The following is a 17,778-nucleotide window of genomic DNA, read 5'->3' on the forward strand; positions in this document are numbered from 1 at the left end:
GAGAAAGATTTATGGAGTCTGAATACAAATTGAAACAAACTACTTGGTCTCTTTCTTTTTTGTTTTGATATGTTCCTTCTTTCTTGTTCATTCCATTGATGATAATCCTTCTTTACAACTTGACAATTGCTTAATGTGAAGGTATTTGTAGAACCTATATCAAATTGCATACCACCATGAGGTGAGAAGGGAGGAGAGGGAGTGGGAGAAAATTGGGAACTCAAAAGCTGGTGGAACTGAATGTTCCAAACTAAAAGTAAATAAATAATTTTTTTTAATACATCTTCCTGAATCTAGGTCAAGTACTCCAACAATTATGCCAGTACTAATTGGGAAGGACAATTATTCATCAAAGTTCAAATGGAATGAAATAAACTATATGACTGGTATCCATTATATTTGGGGGATGGGAATCAACTCAAAAATGTCGAATGAATGATAGCACTGAAGTAAGGCCAGCCTATTATTAGGAAAAAAGAGAAGGCAGGTATATACCACAAATGAAGAACACATAGTCATTTCCCTGCAGGGAAGAGGAATTTCCTCAGTGAAAACTTATCCTCACACAGAGGAAAGAGTTCCTGAGATTTCCCAGATATTTACTTTGACTCTGGTGTCTCATTAGTCAGACCCCAGAGGGAAACCTAGCCAAAATGTTATGAAATGCAGGGGCAGAGCACTAACAGAAATGGGGGAACTGTGGATCTTAGCAACCTGGGAATTAATGATAATTGCTGATAGTAAAAATAAATTGGAACAGATACACATAGTTCAAATCATTACAAGAGAATGGGTCCCCAGAACTGTCAGGTATGGAAAAAGTCAAATGAAATATATAAATAATTTTTATATGTTCTGTGTCCGCATTTCCCCCTCCTTCCATCAAACAATTTCAAGATTAGGATACTTAAGGAAGAGCTCCTTGTAACTAATTCCTTCTTTGTTCCAACCCTGGTTGTCACTTACCATGTGTATGACCTCACAACAAGACATCTAACTTCTCTGGGTCTCAGTTCCTCATCAGTAAAATAAGGGAGTTGGATTAGATGGTGTGTGAGATCCCTTTCATTTTTGAATCCATGATCCTGTGATCATTTCACCCAGGTGAGCCAGCAAGTTGGTTAATGCAACAGACAAAATTTTGGACTTGGGGTAAGCAAGTCCTTGAGTTCAAATCTAGCCTTGGACCCTTGACTATCAGTGTGACCTGGAGACAAGTCACTTAACTTCACTTTCTCTTCCCATTTACCCCCACCTATAAGGCGGGAGAATGAATAATACTTACCTACCATGGTTGTTGTGAGGATAAAAGGAGATAACTCAGAAAAGTGATTTGAAAGGCTTAAAGCACCATATAAATGCTAATTGATAAATATTAATGACATTATAGCTATTAGAGAATGGTCTGCATCACAGCCAGCAGAATAACTGCTTTCATGTATGTGCATGTAGGTTGTACAATGAGAATGTCTATTCTTTGTTAAAGTTGTTCACTCTATTTTATTTTAAGGAGAAGCAAAGGAATCCAGCAGTTATCCCCTGTCTAGGAATGGAGATACCCTAGGAGGACTCGGGACACTCAATCTGCTCTTAGTGTATATGAGTGCTGAGGAAGAGAGACACTCCTAGCAACTAGATAATAATGTCCGATTGCTATGCATTGGATCTCAAAAATCCACCTCCATGGGTACAACAGGTGGTTCATGGGGTGAGTGCAGGAGCACTCATGTTTCTCTTATAGAAATTACATCAAATAATAATTTAAGATGGTAACCTTCATCAGTGCCTCTTCAAGAGCATTCTTACCATCTCAATTCCTTGTTGCTCTTATTTCAACTTCTCCTATGGCAAGCAGTTTCATCTGGAGAGGCTGGATGAATTTTCCACTAATCTCACCCACAGGAGAGATCCACTGAAGCAAGAGGTAAGGCAAATCTTTCTCTCAAGGGTCTAAAAAAAAGTACATATCTCTCTAAGTACTTAACTATTCCCATTAAGGAGATGGGGAAGGTTGGAGTCTATCAATTATTCCTATCAAATATTGTGGGACCAACTACTAGAATCCAGCAGATGAATTTCCTAGGCTCATTGTTTTTACTCTCCTCTGTTTATTTGTACCTTCACCATAATTGGGCCAGATAGAATAAAATTTGCTTGCTAATAAAATTCACATGGGGTTAAGTTTTAGGGTTGAGACTGTCAGTGCTTCATTTAGTTCATATTTCTAAGGTCCTTTCTAAATTTTTGTGATTCTAACCAGGTAAGAAGACAAAATGCTCAGACTTACAAGCTCCAGTTCCTGGGGAAGAAGACTCAGTTTCTCTCCCTGGTTAAGTATTAGGGTTGAGGCTGTCAGTGTTTATTTAGTTCAGTTCTCTAAGGTCCTTTCCAGATTTAATTTTTTGTGATTCTATCCTACTAAACAGATCTGAAGACAAGATGTTCAGACTTCCAAGCTCCAGTTTCTGGGCAAGAAGGCTGTTTCTCTTCCTGATTCCATGGATGACAATCTGGTGATTGTCATAAGTAATGACAACATTTACACCACACAGGGCTCTTGTTGCAGGGTGGGAGGGAATTTTCAACCTTCACTAGGAGAGGAGGCAGGATTCCCCTATTTTGAGCATACTGTTATACTAAAACAGTTCTAGAAAGGTTTCTTTCTCCACTTGGAAATAATCTTTTAACCCACTAATTGTCATCACCGGACACCCCCCCCACACACACACACACACACGAACTCTCCACTGCCTGTTTAAACATAGTGTCTCCTCTATATGTCACACAGATTTGAATTAAATCTATTGGAAATGTTTACACTGCCATGAAAACCATATCAATTGAGCTATGACCTCTTTTGATTGGAAAAAGTAATATTTAACATGATTTCAAAAATATACTCTTATCTTTAAAACAGTATTCTTCTGTGTTTGCTCCAGATTGGAACAAGTATAGAATAGTACAACCCTTCCTCTCTACAGACTTTATGGAGGACAAAAGGATCAATTTTGGTAAGTAAGCATGTTATACAGAACAACCTATTATTTTGCCCTAGGTTTAGTGTGAGATTAGTCAATATGTTTTATTGTTTTGTTGTAAACAATGTTAAAAATCAAAAACAACTAAACTTGCTTTCATGACAATGGAATAAATTAATTGCAATGTATAAATTATATGAAATAACTTTTGCTCGAAGATGCAAACAATTTCTCTTTCCCACTTCCTGGAGGTCTTCGAAGAGAGTCGGGCTGATCACTTGCTAGGTAGGCTATACTGGAGAGTCTTTAAATCCGATGTTATGGGCCTCTTCAAGAACAAAGGACAAACAATAACAACCACAGCGTGGGTCATACTAGATGGATACTGAGGTCTCTTTCAACTCTCAAATTTGTGATTCTGTGATACATTCATTAATGTACACCTGTCATTTTACATTTTTCTTGTCAGGATGTTCTTGGTTCCATGGGTTCTGATTTCTTTCTTCGCATAATTTAATGAAAATCTTTTCAGATAATTGCAGACTGTACTCTTCACTCTTATAGATCTGGTCATTTCTATATTTTTTACCTTAGTGGAGGCAGGGACCAAGTCATTGCTAATCTATGTATTTTCCTCATGCTGGAGTACTTTGCACACTGGAAGAGGTTAATAAATGTTTGATAAATGAATGTTGGGTATATTCATGTAGATATGAAGTATTTATATTTCCAGCATAGACAAATGTGACCTACTGATTTGGGCTTATCAAAAAAAATCTTCCTTCTCTTGTTTCATTACTCAAGTAAAAAGGGAGTGGGGGAATAAGGGGCATTCAGGCAGAATCAGCACCTCTGGTGTGAGGGCTTGCCAAGCCCTTTTCAAGTCGTCCACAATCACCCACCTCTCACCTGGAGCTCCGAGGAACTAGCATAGTCAGAGTCCAAACCCCAGTAAACCATCCCCACAGATGGTTTATACCAGGTTGAGGGTAACTGACAAGCTTCAAACATCTCAGTGAGTTAAAGGGATGTCTATGCCCAAGCATGTGAGGACTTTCTCTTGCAGAATGGATGGGATGCGAACAATTTATTCCAATGATCATGAAGGAGGCTGAAGCAGTCATTGTGGAGCACTTAGAATTTGGTCAGACAACAAACACATCAAGGTCATTTAATGCATCATGGGCCATGGTTCTTCCACTGGACTTCAAAAACTCTTAAAAAGTGAGGCTCGAGGCTTTGCAAAATTCTGCCTAACTTAAATACAATTCACACTCAAGACAGCACCACTCCCCATTATATCATTGGTCCTCTTCCAAAATGAAGGACAAACAACAAAATAAGAGTGAGTTAGTCTTGTCAAGACAAATGACAAGAGATTTGATTGGTTTTAATGGCTAAAACAAGCGTTACAATCTGGTTCTCTCTAGTTTTAACTACACATCATGTATAGGTTCATCTGAAGGTGATAACATTTATGTTCTTCCTTCACATTCAAAGTCGGTGCTAGCAGAAGAGTTACACTGTAGTCACTGTGATATCAACTTTAAGATCTGGCTTGCTTCAAACTAAGAAGAAATTAAACACATTTTTCCCCATTATGAAGGATATTGACATTAAAAAAAACAAATCGTATTAAGATGTAGAGAAACAGGTGTCATACAGAATGAAATAGTCTGTTTCAAACTAGTGCTATCACAGAATGCTAGGCACTGTAGCAAGTCCTCAAAGATAGAGAGTGATCAGGTAGAACTGTTTAACGAGATAACAACACAAGTATTTCCTTCTTCACTGAAACTCAATCAGCCAGAACATTTAAGCAACAGAAACAGTAATAAAAGGACTAGTGTTACTGAGACTAGCCTCTATCAATATGTGAGTATAGATTATTTCCATGCAAAATAAAGAAGTAGTGAAGACTCTTAATGCAGCATGACCATGAAAAGAGGGCTGGATTTAGGGTCAGAAGACCTGTGTTTCAATAGTGGCTACTCTATTTACTACCCATCTCTTTGGACAAGCCACATAACACACCCCCCACTGCTACCTCAGGTTCCCTAGCTGAAAAATAAGATCACTGCATGAGGTGATTCCAAAGATCACTTCTAATTATAAATCTATGATTCTATAGGGTCTGGTGGTCTTGGGTTCCTGTGTGTATGTCCTTCTATGTGCACACTAAATACGTTCTGCTAGTGCACCTACATTTGTGGAGAGAACACTAGGAGTGTGAGTATTAGATGTGTTCCCCCAGAATCCAAGCACAATTGGAACTACTCAGGAGTAAATCTGTGATATCTATTTACCTTCAGATTAAGAAGAAACCTGTATCATTCTTATACTATTCCCTACACTAGGGTATGTCCCATAGGAGCCAAGGACAGGACATCTAGTTTCTTCTTAGGATGCTTCCTTGGAAACAAGATAGTTTGGGCCATTTTTGTCTTCTCTTTTCCACAGTTTTGGAGCCTAACAGGTCAATCAAATACAGTGTGACTGAGTTTGTCCTCCTGGGGTTTTCTGGTGACAGAGAAATGCAGAATCTCCTCTTCTCCTTGATCTTAGTGGTATATATCCTGACTTTGTTGGGGAATGGAGCCATTGTCTGTGCAGTGAAATGGGACAAGCAGCTCCACACACCCATGTACATCCTCTTGGGGAACTTTGCTTTCCTTGAAATATGGTATATTTCTTCTACTGTTCCCAACATGTTGGCCAACTTTCTATCTGAGACCAAGACCATCTCCTTCTCTGGCTGCTTCCTCCAGTTCTATTTCTTTTTCTCCTTGGGGACTACTGAGTGTTTCTTCCTATCAGTCATGGCATATGATAGATACCTAGCCATCTGCCGTCCACTTCACTATCCCACTGTCATGACAGGAAGGTTTTGTACCACCCTGATATCTGCCTGTTGGGTGGGTGGATTCCTTTGTTACCCAGTTCCCATTATTCTTATATCTCAGCTGCCCTTCTGTGGCCCTAACATCATTGATCACTTTGTCTGTGACCCAGGACCATTATTTGCACTCATCTGTGTCTCTGCTCCTGTTATTAAACTCATCTGCTACACTTTCAACTCCATGATAATCTTTGGACCCTTCCTCTCCATCCTTGGATCCTACACTCTGGTCCTCAGAGCTGTGTTGCGTGTTCCCTCTGGTGCTGGCCGACGTAAAGCCTTCTCCACATGTGGATCCCATCTGGTGGTTGTGTCTCTATTCTATGGCACCCTCATGGTGATGTATGTAAGCCCAACATCTGGGAATCCAGCTGGAATGCAGAAGATGGTCACATTGATGTATTCAGTAGTAACTCCCCTCTTAAATCCCCTAATCTATAGTCTACGTAACAAGGACATGAAAAATGCCCTGAGGAAAGTCCTAGGAGGACTGAACATTAACCGGAGTTCATGAGAATTATTTGAAATGTGGGATGACTATTATATTACTCTTTGTGCTTCAATACTTTGAAAAATCTGAGGTCTCATAATTTCTTTACCACTGAAGTTTGCAACCCACCCATGCCTTTTCATCCTGTGTGACTTTTTTTATCTCATGTGTCCATCAAGTCCCAATAGAGATTTTTAAAAAGGAAAAGTACTTATCTAAGTAATTGAAATTTTAAAACTATTTAAAAACAAAAAGGACAAAAATATTTATAGTGGCTCTTTTTTGTCATGGCAAAAAAATTTAAATTGAGGGGATGCCCATCAATTGGGGAATGGCTAAACAAGTATGTGATTAAGATGTAATACTATTTGTGTTATAAGAAATGAGCAGGATGCTTTCAGGAAAACCAGGAAAGACCTACATGAACTGATGCAAAGTGAAATGAACAGAACCAGGAGAACACTGAACAAAGTTAATAACAATATTGTACAATGATCACCTCTAAATGACTTAGCTATTCTCAGCAATACAATCATCCAAGACAATTATAAAGAACTTAAGATGAAAAATGGTATTCATCTCCAGAGAAAGAACTGATGGAAGTTGAAAGGGGGTTAAAGCATACTTTTATTTTACTTCATTTATTATTCTTGGGTATTAGCCTGCATTTCATTTTGTAGTATAGCTACTATGGAAATGTTTTGTATGATGGTACATCTATAATCTATATCAAATTTGTTCCTTTCCCAAGAATGAGAGAGACAGAGAAAATACAAAACTCAAACTTAAAAAACAAATGCTAAAAAAATTTGTTTACGTGTAATTGAGAAAAAATAAAATTTAAAAATATGTCAAAAAAAAGTAATTTGCTACCTACTATGGAATGCTGCATCTCATGAGGTCACTGTTGAGGAAAAGAAAGAAAGAAGAAAAGAAAGAATAAGGGGCATATTTTCAGAAAAGCATGGTAAAAACTGTATGAATTGCCATAAGTGAAGTGAGAACAAAGACATCACTGTGTACAGTAACAGCCGTGTTGTAATGATGATCACCTGTGAAAGACTTGGCTACTCTGATCCAAGATAGTTCCAAAGGCATCATAATGAAAAAATGCTATCTACCTCCAGAGACAGAAAACTGATGAACTCTGAGTGAAAACTGAAGCATAATTTACTCACTTTGTTTCTCTTGGTTTCTTTGTAATATGGCTAATACGGATATATGTTTTTGCATGAGTTCACATATATAATTGATATCATCTTGCTTGCATTCTCAGCGGGGGAGAAATGGAAAGGAGAGAGATAATTTGGAACTCAAAATTTAAAAAGAAAAGACTGTTTAAAATAAATAATAAATTTGAAAAATTAAGAAAAAAAAAAGAATACAACTGCAGTGGGAATGCAGTATAGCCACTAAGCCTACTGAAGAGAAACCTAGGAATTAGTTAGTATTCATTGACATGACACAAATTGGATCCCATGCAAAGTAACACACTCATAGGGAACTGTGCCCAGAAGCCCTTAAAACAGAGTAAGAGAACTAACCTACAAGTAATGTTTTTCCACACTGATTTCCTATCAGAAACTAAGAAAGGGGAGAGTCTTGTGGCTGACATTTGCTACCTGACCTTGTCTCCAGGCTCAGTGAAGGAACCTCATCATAGTATTAAGGAAGGGAGAGTTAGGAGGAAGCAAGAAGCTCATGCCAACTAGTGTAATAATTGCTTATGTGCTCCTGCAATTAGCCAGCACTTCAAAGGGACCTGTTCTGTAAAGCTATCTATTCTGTGTCCCTTTAGAGAGAACTAAAGCCCTGTTGGGGTTCTTATCTACTCGGGAAATGATACATTCCCTGTGAGGATTCAGGACTATGTTAGTTCTCAGTATACTCAGGTGCCATTCAATACACAAATCAGACTCAGAACCTGCTAAATAATGAATGACAGGCACCAGGGAGGTGCCAAGGTTTCCTACAGAATGCTGTTAGGCTCTTCATCCTCCAAAACTGATGTCTAGCCCATGGATTTATGAGGGTCACCTCTCTTCCCCCCCTCCAATTGCCCACCCTATAGCCAATCCACTGCTTATTTGGACATTCACAGCACTCGGTTACATTTAAATAGCTTTTTTTACAAAGAGAAATGACAGGAGATTTCATTTATCCTTTGCTATTACCCAAAGGATAATTATTCCCTAAAATTGTTAATCATATCAACTAGATTGGTACATTATCCAGGAGGAAAAAAACAGAGAGATGATGCCAAGCTTCTGGATTCTGATTCCCAGTCAAGGTCTGTGAGTCTGGGCTTCTACTTTCTATTTCTGGCTTCATAACTGGCATCGCTAAGGTTGAGTTAGGTCTCCCTGCAACTTTGCAACTCTAGATTGCAAAGTACAAACTAGAATTCTTGCTTAAGAAGATGGATGATAGCAGTTAGGTCTGAGAAGCTTAGAAACTACTTTTCTTTTCATGATTCTTCATTACACTGACAACCAGTAGTGACAATAAACCCAGATCTTCATTTCTTGACACCATACTAGTTCACATATTCTTCCTTGTTTTCTTGCTCTTTCTTTCTTTTTTTCTTTCTTCCTTTTGTTCTTCCTTTCTTTCATTCAACAGGGGCAGCTTGGTGGCACAGAGGATAGAGTCCTGGACCTAAAGTCAGGAAGACCTGAATGCAAATCTGATAGGCAAATTATTTAACCTCCATATGCCTCAGTTACCTCAATATAAAATGGAGATAATAGTAGTACCAGGAGGCAGTTAGATGGTTTAGTGGGTAGAACTTTGGCCCTGGAGTCAGGAAGATCTGAGGTCAAATCTGGTCTCAGATATCTAACTGTGTGATCCTGGGCAAGTCACTTAATCTCTGTTTGCCTTAATCCACCGCAGAAAGAAATGGGAACCATTACAGTATCTTTGCCAAGAAAACCGGGTCAGGAAGAGTTATACTTGACTTAAAGACTGAACAACAACAATAGCACCTACCTCATAAGTTTATCAAAATCAAATGAGATAGGGGTGGCTAGGTGGCACAGTGAATAGAGCACTGGCCCTGGAGTCAAGAGGACCTGACTTCAAATCTGGCCTCAGACACTTAACATTACTAGCCATGTGATTTTGGTCAAGTCACTTAACCCCAACTGCCCCACCAAAAAGAAAAAAAAAACAAATGAGATAATATTCATAAAGCACTTATCTTAGTGCCTGGCACATAGCAGGTGATTAATACATGCTCATTTTCTTCCCCCATTTAACCCCCACCCCTATTTACTGAGCATTTACTTCTGTGCAGAGGCAATGTGACAGACTGGATGGAAAGTCAGCCTGGAAGTCAGTAAGAACTGGGTTTAAGTCCTGCCTTTGACATGTCCTGACTATGTGACACTAGGCAAAGGAATTAATATTTCAGTGATCTAGGCAACTCCCTCAGAATGTAAATAGCAGAAAAGGAAATCGAAATCCCCTCTATGGGATCTGCATTAGTTAGAGGGGTTTCCTTGCCCTGGAGTTCCCTAAGCTGATGAAATTATAGGTCCAATAACTATCCCCCTACTTGGACACAGAGTCCAAGGCACTGCAAGGGGATACAAAATTTAGAAAAGGCATGGTTCTTGCTTTCAAGAAGTTTATAGTCTAATTAGAAGATACTTATAATAATCCTTCCAGTTTCTTCTTTGCCTTATCCCAAAAAAAGTCCTCAGTGCATTTGTTTCTTTGATATACCCAACTCAACAACTAGATTTTCTTTCTTGATGAACAGACTTTTGATCCACTATGAATTTTTTTGGTTTATGACTTTTTATTTCTTTTATTTTGCTTATTTGTGATTGCTGCAAATATACATACACATTAAAACAATTTTTAACACTTGGGAGTTTAAGTTTTTAGTTCTAAATTCTATTCTTTACTCCCTAACTCCCTTCCCTCCTCCCTCAGACAGTAAGCAATATCATATAATTTATACATGTATAGTCATGTAAAACATTTCTATATTAGTCTTTTTATATGAGAAGACTCAAATTTAAAAAAGTGAAAGAAAGGATGAAAGAAAGAAATATAGCATGCTTCAGTCTGTATTCAGACAATATCAGTTCTTTCTCTGGAGGTTGTTGCTTTGTTATTAAGGGTTGTGTTGGATCCCTATATTGCTGAGAATAGTTGTTCATAGTTCTTCATCATACACTATTGCTGTTGCTGTATACAACATTCTCCTGGTACTGCTCACTTCATTTTGCATCAGTTCATCTTTGCAGGTTTTTCTGAAATTATTCTGCTTGTCATTTCTCTTAGCATGATAATATTCCATCACAATTATATACCACTCTTTAGCCATTCCCCACTTGATGGGCAGCCCTTCAATTTCCAATTTTTAGCCACCATGAAAAGAGCTGCTATAAATATTTTTATATGAGAACGTCCTTTTTCCTTTTTTGATGTTTTTAAGAAACAAACCTAGAAGTGGTATTGTTGCATCTTTTTAAACGATTTGTGTGATTAGTTATAAAATAATTACTTTTTTATTTGGATGTGCTCTTTGTTCTCTATATTTTAGATAATATGACTAAATCTATTTGAAAAATGTCATTATAAAGCTACTTTGTTTGCTTACCTTCTCAATGAGGGTGCATAGGGAGGGAGGAAGGGAGAGAATATGGAACTCAAAGTTTTAAAAACAAATGTTAAAAATTGTTTTTACATGCAACTGGGAAATAAGATATAGAGGCAATGGGGAATACAAATCTACCTTGCCCTACAGGAAAATAGAAGGGAAGGGGATGAGAGAAGGGAGGATGAGAGAAGGGAGGGCAGATTGGGGGAAGGAGTAATCAGAGTGCATGCTTTCTTTGGGATGGAGAGAGGGGAGAGATGGGGAGAAAATTTGGAACTCAAAATCTTATGGAAGTGAATGCCTAAAATAAAAATAAACTAGTTAATAAAAAGAAAAAAGATGGAAAAAAGAAAACTACTTCATTTAGGAAATTTTCCTTTAATCATTCAAAAAAATCTATATCATATTAAAATGATTGAAGCTTTCTAAATTTGGAAATTCTTATCGTACTGGGTGTCTTGTGGATAGTCTATGATTCCTGATAATAGGACACTTCTTTGATACCAAATTTGTAAATTAAATAACTAAATAACATTACTTGAAATTAAATTCAAATATTTGTCATGGGACAATAAGGTCATTTCTCCTAGATTTAATGTTATATTTTTTACAAAACACAATAGAAAAATAGTTTGTGCTCTTGAAATTCTGTCCCTAAAGCAATGAGTTTAGGCAAATGTGCTCTTCCTGCCTTCTACTTCTAATTCTGTAAAAACAAATCAAATCAATACTGACATTACTATAGAGGATATTCCAATCAATTTTCCTACTACTCCACTTCAAAACTTCACTCCCTGGACATTATTCCCCTATATATTTTCACTTCCCTTATTTGGATAAAAGTTTCTTGAGGGTAGACATGCTGTTTTTATTCCAAGAATTTAGCACGGTCCTGGCACATAGCAAGTATTGGATACATTTGCTATTGTTCATTAATTCAATATGAAATAACTGGCTAAACTAATCCAAAATAACTGGCTAATATTAATCAAATAAAAATATCTATTATCTAATAGAGAGAACTTCCTGACCAACTTGTATCTTCTGGGGACATGAAGACCCTCTAAAGTCCCAGGATGAGCTGAAAGACGTGGCCTCCCATCATCTGAGGACATTGTAGCCTCTTAGGGAGGCACAAAGTAGATTCCCCAGTCTTATATCAGTTAAACCTACTTTTAAAAACTGGGTGTAATCCTCATAATATACTCACCATACCACTTGCCACAGTGCCTTTCCCACACCTTTTTATCTCTCCTCAAGCCTTCTATAATTTACCTTCCCCTGACTCTCAGCTGATAACTGTGTCTTATTTCACTAAAAATATTGAGGCCATTCCTGAAGAGCTCTCTCCTCTCCCTTTCTCCTCAATACACATCACCTAGATGCCTTCTGCCACTATCTATCTCATTTGTCACCCATCTCATGTGAAGAGGTAGTCCTTCTCCTTGACAAGGTCAGCTCCTCCATATGAACAAGTGATTCCATTTCATCCTGTCTTCTCTAGCAGACTGTCTACTCTATCATTCTTAGTTTCTCATTTATTTTCCATCTTTCCCTGTCTATCTGCTGCTTCTTTGCTATGTTCATACATGCTCCTATCTTTTCTATCCTCAAAAAACCCTCACTTGATCTACCTATTCCATATCTCTTTTTCCTTCTGTGGCTGAATTCTTTGAGAAGGCCATCTACAGTTGATGCTTCCATTTCCAAATCTAATGACTTTTTCTAAATTTTCATCCTTCTTGAACTCTGTGGTTTTGACATTGTTGATCAATCTCTTCTTTCATGGTTTCAGTGATACTACTCTATCCTATTCCTCCTGTCTGCCCACTCCTCATACTCCTTTGCTGGATCATCTTCTAGATCATGCTTACTAATGGGATGTGGTGCCCATGCTGTAAGGGTTATGGGATTTAAAGATCTTCCATGCCCCGTTGGACTTGCTGACGTAGCAGGAAGGGGCGGAGCAAGAGGAAGCGGAAGCCAAGCTAGCGCTTTTTCGGTGGCTGGCGGTGGTGGTGACGGCGGCAGCAGCAGAGGCAGTGGCAGCGCGAAGCCCTTTTTGAGTTAGAACTGCTAAGGACTTTCTGCTAAGGACTCCTGCTGAGGACTGCCAGGGGCCGGAGCTGCTGGGAGTGCGCTTCCAGGACGCTGGGTGGTTGCTGTGCGTGGGGAGAGGAGGACCTTTGCCTGAGGTAGCCTGTTCTGTTTTAAAGGCTTGAAAATGTGGGTGCTTTCTACTTTATCTACCTGTGCCAATGTCATAACCACTCTGATGGCTTTCACTTTCTGGTTTTGGGACTCAGTCTTTTGGTATCTTAATAAATTTTCTAGTTTATTTCCTCATATGGCAAACATGACGTATTTTCTAATGGATAATTATATCAGCATATTTGTAATCTCTATAGGCATTGTGAATATGGCATTGCTGATACACATGCTCATGAACAAAATGAGATCCAGTAGACCTGAAAGATGAACTGTTCTTTTTGCAAGAGAATTCAGCAGGTACTGTATCTAAATAGCAGTGAAACAAAGCTGACAAATGAAAGCCACCTTACAGAAGTCGAAGCTGGATACATGTTTTTCTGGAGTGGCTACTATGAAGAGGAGCTCTATGAAGATGGTATAGACTTTACAATCAGATCTAATCTAGTCATCAACTTTACATGCTTCTCCCCCCAAAAAAAATGAATGATAAGTTCATGATAGTTTGACTTCTAACTGCACGAAAGTGTGACACCATGATCATCAATTTATGTATGCCCCCTCCATGACAAATCCTGATGAGTCAAAGAAAAAATTCATGAAAACCTGGGGAACTTCATCATCAATGTGCTAAAAGATAACAAGCTTATAATTTTGGGTAATTTTAATTGCAGAGTAGACACAGACTATTGGATATGGCAGGGAGTCCTTGGGAAAATAGTCAGAAACAACAACAGCAATGGTCACTTGCTACTGAAGACTCATGTGTCTCATGAATTTCTCGACACCAACATGGTTACTAAACCATGCAAAAAAAAAATGTCATGAATGCACTCTCTCAGTAAGCACTGCCATTTAATAGACTATAGCATTGTAAAAGGAAGAGACAGGCAGGATGTAAGGGTAATGAAGGCAATGTGTGGCACAGAGTACTGGATCCTAGCAGAGTGTTGCTTATGCTCTCCAAGCTAAATATTTGCATTCAACAAAAGCATCAGCCCCAAGGCAAGACAACCTTCAGAACACTCAACATCAACAGATAAGAGTGCTTCTCCATGCATGAACAATTTATTGCTGAACTGGAGAGAAAGCTGAGTCAACACAGTTAGCAACAGTGGAGCAGAAAAAGAGTGGGCAGCTTTCAGAGACTGGGTTACAGCACCACATTTCCTCAGCTGGGCCAGAACACTCACAAAACATCAGGATTGGTTTGACAAAAATTATGGGGAAATTCAGCAGCTGATAAATGAAAAACAAGAACTCCAGAGGATTTACCAGCAGAACAGTTCATCCATTTCTAAGAAGGGAGCATTTGACTCCATCAAAAGTAAAGTGCAGGATTCTTGGCTCAGTAAGAAGATAGTTGAAATTCAGTTTTATGCCAGTAGCAACAACCCAAAGTACTTCTACAATGCTCTGAAGACTCTTGATGAAGAAAACACCTCTAGTACATCTCAACTACTCAGTTAATGTGACTGATAGAGCCACACTGATCATTGCTTAGGACATGATTACTGAAGACATGAAGACATAAGTGTTCTCAACAGATAGTCATCGACCGATGTTGAAGCCATTGATCATACCACAGGAGAGCCAAGATGGCAGAACAGAAGCAGTAACTTTTCTAAGCTCCTCCATGAATCCTGTCACTGAACTTTAAAAAGTGAACCTGAATGGGTTTTAGAGTGACAGAATCCACTGGAAGACGGATTGTGGCAGAATCCAGCCCAGGAAAGTCCCCACGTGGGTCTGGGCAGGGGTAGCATGGAGCATACCAGGGCTGCATCGGTGTGGACTAGAGAACAGACTAGAGAGAAGGAGCCCCAGACAGCAGATTCATCAACCCCAAGGGCATTCGCAGCCATCTCACCAGCGTCTCTCCACAGGATGGGAGGATCTGTGAGAGCTGGGTAAGAGAAAGCCCAGGGCCTGCAGTAGAGACAGCAGCTTCTCCTGGGGCTATCAGCCCACAGCCTGAAAGTTTAAAAATTATTTACCTGATTTTCCAGAAGCCAGGATGGCAAAGTAAACTCTAGCTGCTCCAATTCCCCCTCCCTGACCTAGAAAACCCAGAGACAAATGTCTCACCCAGAGTAAAATCCTGAAATAGCAGAAATAGCCTCAGGCTTAGGAGTCACAGATAAAGGGAGTAGCTGAGGCAGTAAGAAGTGTGAAGTGAAGGGCAGGAGGGGTCCCAACAAGCCCCACCTCACCTGACCAGCAACATCCCCCAAAGCCCAGGGTGGTAGAGCCAGCAAGCACTAACAGCACAAGCCCAGGTGGACCTTAGCATCACCAGGGGACTCTACAGACACCAGCACCGCCAGCCACCAGCTACAGAGCCTGCCTGAACTATAGCCCAGTTGCATAGAGGCAGAAATCTGAAGCAGTCAGACCACCCTCCCCCACAGGTTACTCTGTGAGCCTCAGGGTAACTCAGGGGAAACACTGAGAATCCTGGTCTTGGCTTCAGTCTAGACACCCAGAGGCCACAGCACACAAAGTCAACAACCAGGCCCTTAGCTCCCAGCCTGAGAAATTAAGAGATAGGAAATCACAATGGGAAAGAAGGAAGCTGAAAAGGATAAGGGAAAGGCAAGAAAATCTATCCAAGCTTATTATAGCAAGCAAGAACAACCAAATATAGAGGATAACATGGACTCTATACTCACATCTGAGACCACAGAAGGAAATATGAACTGGTCTCAAGCCCAAGAAAACATTCTTGGAGGATCTCAAGAAAGATTTTAAAAGCCAAATTAGAGAGGTAGAAGATAAATTTAAATCTACAGTGACTAAATAGGAAAAAAAGTATCACTGAAGAAAACAAATCCTTGAAAAGTAAAATTTGTGAACTAACTAAAGAAAATGCCTCCCTAAAAAAGGGCTAACTGAAAAAAACTAACTGAGGAAAATGATTCACTAAAATTAGAATCAGTCAAATCAAAGCTCAGGACTCTATGATGCACCAAGAGTCAATCAAGCAAAACATGAGGATTGAAAAATTAGAAGAAAGTGTAAAATATCTCACTGGAAAAACAACTGACCTAGAGAACAGATCCAGGAGAGATAACCTAAGAATTATTGGTCTATCAGAAAGCCACGATGAAAAAAGCAGCCTGGACAACATCTGGCAAGAGATTGTCAAAGGAAACTATCCTGAACTCCTAGAATCAGAAAGTAAAATAGTTATTAAAAGAATTCACCGGACTCCTCCTAAAAGAGATCCCAAATTGAAAACACCAAGAAACATAGTGGCCAAATTCCAAAATTACAAGATTAAGGAGAAAATACTGCAAGCAGCCAAAAAGAAACAATTCAAATATCATGGAACTACAAAAAAGATTACACAGGACCTAGCAGCTCCCACATCAAAAGACTGAAGGTATTGGAATTTGATATTTCATAAGGCAAAAGAGATAGGACTGTAACCAAGGATCAACTACCCAGCAAAACTGAGCATAATCTTTCAGGCAAGGAGATTTAATGAAAGGAGCATTTAATGAAATAAGGGATTTCCAGACTTTCCTAATGAAAAAGCCAGAGCTCAATGGAAAATTTGATCTCCAATTACAAGACTCAAGAAAGACATAAAAAAGGTAAACAAGGAAAACACACACTCACACACACACACATGCACACCTGCACATAACTTGGGATTCAATAAAAGCAAACTGTTTACATTCCTATATGAGAAGCTGATACCTGTCAATATTGAAATTTATATGATTATCATGACCATTAAAAGGGATATACATAGATAGTAGACGGGTGTGGGTATAAATGAACTAATCTGATGATTAAAAAAAAAACTTATTAAGGGGTTTAAAGGGATTGTAATGAGATAAAAGGAAAGGATGAGGCAGAAAAAGGTAAATTATGACATACAAAAAGGCATAAAAACATACTATAGTAGAGGGGAAGGAAAGAGGGAGATGAACATCATTTGAACATTATTCTCATTGGTTCTGGTTCAAAGAGGGATCAACATAATCAGTTAAGTTTAAGATTCTAACGTGAAAAGACACAAAAACTCATTAAATAGAGGAAAAGAAGGGAGGGAGAGGAGCACTGTATGAAATTTACTCTTATTGGTTTAGGGTCAAAGAGGAAATAATACACAATGATAAGCATAAAAATCCATTGTACCCTACAGGCAGTAGGAAGTGTAAGGGGGAATAAGTGGGGGGGGGGGGGGGGGGGGGGGGGGGGTTTAGAAAGGAGGGAAATAGTATAAAGGAGAAAGGGTAGGTAAAGAAAGGAGAAGGGAATACTGAGGGAGGTGGTGGTAAAAAGGAAAACCCTTAAGGAGGGGAAGGGAAAAGTAAGAAACAAAAACATAAACAGGGGGAGGGAATAGGATGGATGGAAAAAGACAGACAGTAATCATAACTGTGAACGTGAATGGGATGAATTCTCCTATAAAACAGAGGCAGATAACAGAATGGATTAAAAACCATAATCCTACAATATGCTGTCTAAAAGAAACATATTTGAAACAAGGGAATATGCACAGCATAGAGATAAAAGGCTGGAGTAGAACATATGATGCTTCAGCTAAAGTAAAAAAAAAGCAGGGATAGCAATC

The 17,778-nt window shown here is 38.9% G+C and overlaps 1 protein-coding gene across 1 annotated transcript; it reads left to right on the forward strand.

Annotated features, from left to right (window-relative positions):
• The first annotated feature begins 5,383 nt into the window (after nt 1-5,383).
• On the forward strand, nt 5,384-6,391 carry LOC138168755 (olfactory receptor 11H6-like). The gene has a single exon (XM_069097613.1). It carries the CDS (start codon nt 5,384-5,386, stop codon nt 6,389-6,391), a length of 1,008 nt encoding a protein of 335 aa, XP_068953714.1.
• The last annotated feature ends 11,387 nt before the right edge of the window (nt 6,392-17,778 follow it).

Source organism: Petaurus breviceps, unplaced genomic scaffold (assembly GCF_028583685.1).
Source record: "Petaurus breviceps papuanus isolate PSGF00001 unplaced genomic scaffold, PetGlider_PUasm1.0 37, whole genome shotgun sequence".
NCBI lineage: Eukaryota > Metazoa > Chordata > Mammalia > Diprotodontia > Petauridae > Petaurus > Petaurus breviceps.